This window comes from Pygoscelis adeliae, unplaced genomic scaffold (genome assembly GCF_000699105.1).
Source record: "Pygoscelis adeliae isolate BGI_AS28 unplaced genomic scaffold, ASM69910v1 Scaffold17, whole genome shotgun sequence".
Taxonomy (NCBI): Eukaryota; Metazoa; Chordata; class Aves; order Sphenisciformes; family Spheniscidae; genus Pygoscelis; species Pygoscelis adeliae.
The window spans coordinates 2,235,479-2,239,184 of record NW_008825234.1 but is presented as its reverse complement, the minus strand read 5'-3'; the positions used below and the strand labels follow the sequence as shown (position 1 = coordinate 2,239,184).

The window sequence follows — 3,706 nt, the reverse complement described above, 5'->3', positions numbered from 1 at the left end:
GGGGAGACCGAAGGAGGGCTGTCGGGTGGCGGCCCTCCCTCCGCGAAGGCGGTGGCTGTGGGGTCGGGCGTGTGTGGCGGGGCAGGGGAGTGCCGGGGCGGGCTGTGGGGCCGGCTCACTGTGGGACCGGCGTCCCCTCTGCCCCCTGAGCCGGTACCGGTGGCACCGCTGGCTTTTGGCGGTTCTTGGCGCATGCCCGTCGCGTTGGGGTTTTTAAAGGTGGCTGAGCACGGGGCAGGAGTTGGTCCCTGCTCCGAAACTTGCCGTTTCCAGGGCGGGTGCGCCGGTGTGGGTGCAGGGGCCGAGGGCAGGGGTCGTCTCCCTCGCGGTGGTGCGCAGCCTGGCTGGTAGGGCTCCTGCTCTGTCACCAGTCCCTGGTCCACCCCTAGAGAAGTCTTTGTCTTGCTCAGGGGTGGTAGGAAAATACCGGCAGTCTCAAAGAGATTCTTGTAGCTGTTTCTTCCTTTTCAGAAATGTTAAAAAAAAAAAAAAGCTTTTGTGAGGAGAGGGCATGAAACTGTTTCTGATAAGTCGCAAATTTTAGTTGGTTATACCCAACTGTAAAGCTGCTTGATGTTAGTGGGATCTCTTGCTGTGGGTTCCATGTCTGTGCATTTGTCCCATGGGACAAATCTGTTCATCGTATTGGTGTTTATGGCTGTAAGGAAATGGGGCTGCTGTTGGGCTGTCTGACTTAGGAACTTATTGATCATCTTCCTAGAGGAGCGCGGGTCTTGCGTTTAACAAAGTTTCTACAAGTTCTGGGAAAATAAACAGCTAGGTAGCTGGATGGGTGAGAAGGACCCTAATTTATGGTTCTTTCCCACAATAAGGGTTTTTCTCAGCTGTTACATGTTCTCTTTGGCAACAGCTGGCTTATCATCGTTGCCATTACAGCAGTAATAGGAGGCGCTGTGATTCTTCTGCAGCTCACAGAGCGATGTTTTCATTCTACAGTGGATGTAGTAATATGAATATGTACACATGCACTTTTTTTTTTTAGGCATCTTTGTCAAAGCGCTTGTAGAAAGTAATATATGAAGGTTCTCTGTAACAGATTTGGGTGTCCTGGCTACTGAGTTGTGTGCTTTGTAATCCTGACTATACCAATAAATATCCTTAGCAAATTGTATATTTGTTTGGTTTTTCTCTTGTATAGGAGCTAGTGTGTAATATTCACCTGTACTAAATGTTAAATCTACTGAAGTCTGATAATATGCTATCACTTTGTGATTGGCTAGAAATGGCTGTAGCTCATACTTCAGAATTAATAAAACTTATACTTAAATCTCTTTTGCAGAATAGAATATATATCCTGGGCTTAATAAAATTCATAGCTTCTTTCTAGTAGGTCATATATAATAAGTCTTCCAGAAATTTTGGAAAGCTAGCCTGTGTGGTGTCTGAGACCCCCGTGGACCTGTGCCCCCCACCTCCCCAAATCATAGATCCATGGGCCTCTTCTCTTCTTCTGCAACGTATGTGACAGGGCTGTCTGGTGGGAGGGTAAAGCAAAAGGGTTAAGAGAGTGACTGTAATCAGAGGGAATTACAGTTAATACAGATCATTTAGAGAGAGGGTGGGGAAAGAAAAGATGGTTTATAGCTGAGTTGGAAAAGGAGCGTAGAGATGAAGGTTCTATTTCTGATCTCCATTAACTGCCCGTGTGCCTTTAAAACAAAATGCATCTCTGCTTTCTGAAAAAGGCTCTGATGGAGGCACGTAAACCTAAAATGGGTATGGTTTTTCCAACTTGCATCTCCAGGTCTAATAAGAAAGATTATTATTCTTTTTAAGCCTGGTTTCTTCTATGTTGCTAGATAATAATGGCTAGCTGCATCATCACAACTACAGCTTCTTTCCAGTGTGTGTCAGAAGAACTATGACTGAAGGCATCTCTTCAGATGAATTTTTCGTACCAATTTTAAGAATTTTGTTGTTGTTCTTGATGTTTGGGGTGGGGTTTTTTTTTGTTATTTCCAATCTTTACTTCAGCTCTATGACAAGCTTATTCAAAGTTGAGATTTGAAATAATAAAGTATTAAAAAGAGGGAGGGATCTTCTTACTCTTGTTATGAATAAAATTTATATGTCACAAAACCATGACATCTAGAAGCTACGTGAGGGGTTGCAGACTAAGAAGCCACATGTGACTCCAGCAATCAATAAGAATCTGTCTTTGGCCACTGCCAGAGAAAATGCAGTTGTGTAGATATGCCTTTCATCTGATCCAATGTAGCCAGGTTTGTAAGCAAATAAAGCTGATTCCTCCTAGGTTGCTATCCATCAACTAACTTAAAATTATTTCTGTACGATTTATGTTCATTTTTATGTGCAAAATGTGTTTTGATGTATCAGCATAAGTAAGGTAATTTATAATAATGAACAAATACATATTTCTCTTTTTTGAATCCAGTTTTCATCAAAAAAAGGCTTAGTGGAACAGGGAAGTCTTACTTAGAAGAACCACAGTTCTGACACGTGAGAATGGAAATTGAAGATACCAATCCTGAGCCCTTATACAACTGTGCATAATTACTTAGCATGTGTAACTACTGTGCAAAAAGTTTTACCAAGTAACAGTGAGAAATAGCTGTGGGGATTTTTGGTGTTGTGTTTTTTTTTTTTCTGGGGTGGAGGGGGGAAGCTAAACACTTACCAGTTTTAATCTTGTTTTGCTGTTGATGAATTCAGTTTTCTGCATGATAAGTTAATTTTTTTACCTGATTAGTTCCCCCTGATTTACTAGACGGCTGCAACTCTTTCTTTTTGTGCTGTTTGTAACGTTCATATAACCCAAAAAATGTCATTTCCCAGAGTGGGTTTTTCGTCTCTTCAGCGTGTCTGTGAGCTGTATGAACACAGTACAGACATACAAAATATTTGTGAATTTTAGGGTGTATGATTCTTTTCGTGACTTTTTTTTTTTTAAAGACAATATCCCACCATAGTTGCTCTGGTCATCCAACTGTAGTGAAAATGAGAAAATTACAGAGGAATGGGTGGTGAGTGAAAACGTGAGATGCTGCTTGAATTGAGGACTGAGTGATGTGGCTGTGGATCGTGATGATGAATATGGGACAACAGCAGTAGCTGCAGAACATTTCAATATGGGAAGGTTGTTCTACTAAAAGGAACCTTGGTAAACTTCACCAATATCCTGAATTATGAGAGTGTGGTAAATGGGGTTTCAAGGGTATCGCTAAGTGCTATTTTTTGTCAGTGAAATTATATGCTGCTTACTTGTCCGTGTAGAGTTGACCTATGTTTACTACCTAACCTGGAGTACCTGGTATGTTTACCCTGTGTTGAATAGGCTTCATTTTCAGGGATTCACAATTTTCCTCATCCTATTCTTTGAGTGTTTAAACAGTGATGTTTTGAGTAGGTGTATAAGCATTACTGAATGTCTCGAAATACTGTATTTGCCTTAGTTTAAGGTTGACTGGATGATGCTTATACCCCTGGAAATGAGATGTGTGGAGGGGTGCTTTCCAGGCTAGGTGTTTGGCTCAGTTGCAATGCCAACTGTGATTCTTGGGATGGACAGCCTACATCTTGCTTGTTTAAAAGTGTGCAGAAGCTAGCCAGCATCATGGAGGGGAGGGAAGAGGAACATTGCTTGTGCCAGAGAGTGATAGTTACGGAGCATGTGTTTGGCACATTTAATGGATTTTTGGGATACCACAATACTGAGCTGAATTTC

General features: G+C 42.1%; 1 protein-coding gene across 1 annotated transcript in view; it reads left to right on the top strand.

Moving 5' to 3' along the window:
- The first annotated feature begins 192 nt into the window (after window positions 1-192).
- TSSC1 (tumor suppressing subtransferable candidate 1) overlaps window positions 193-3,706 on the top strand; it is a 100,021-nt gene continuing 96,507 nt past the window's right edge. Inside the window, exons 1-2 of the mRNA XM_009329308.1 lie at window positions 193-347; window positions 872-965. Of these exons, the coding sequence (XP_009327583.1) occupies window positions 193-347; window positions 872-965 (249 nt within the window). The remainder of the gene's footprint in view (window positions 348-871; window positions 966-3,706) is intronic.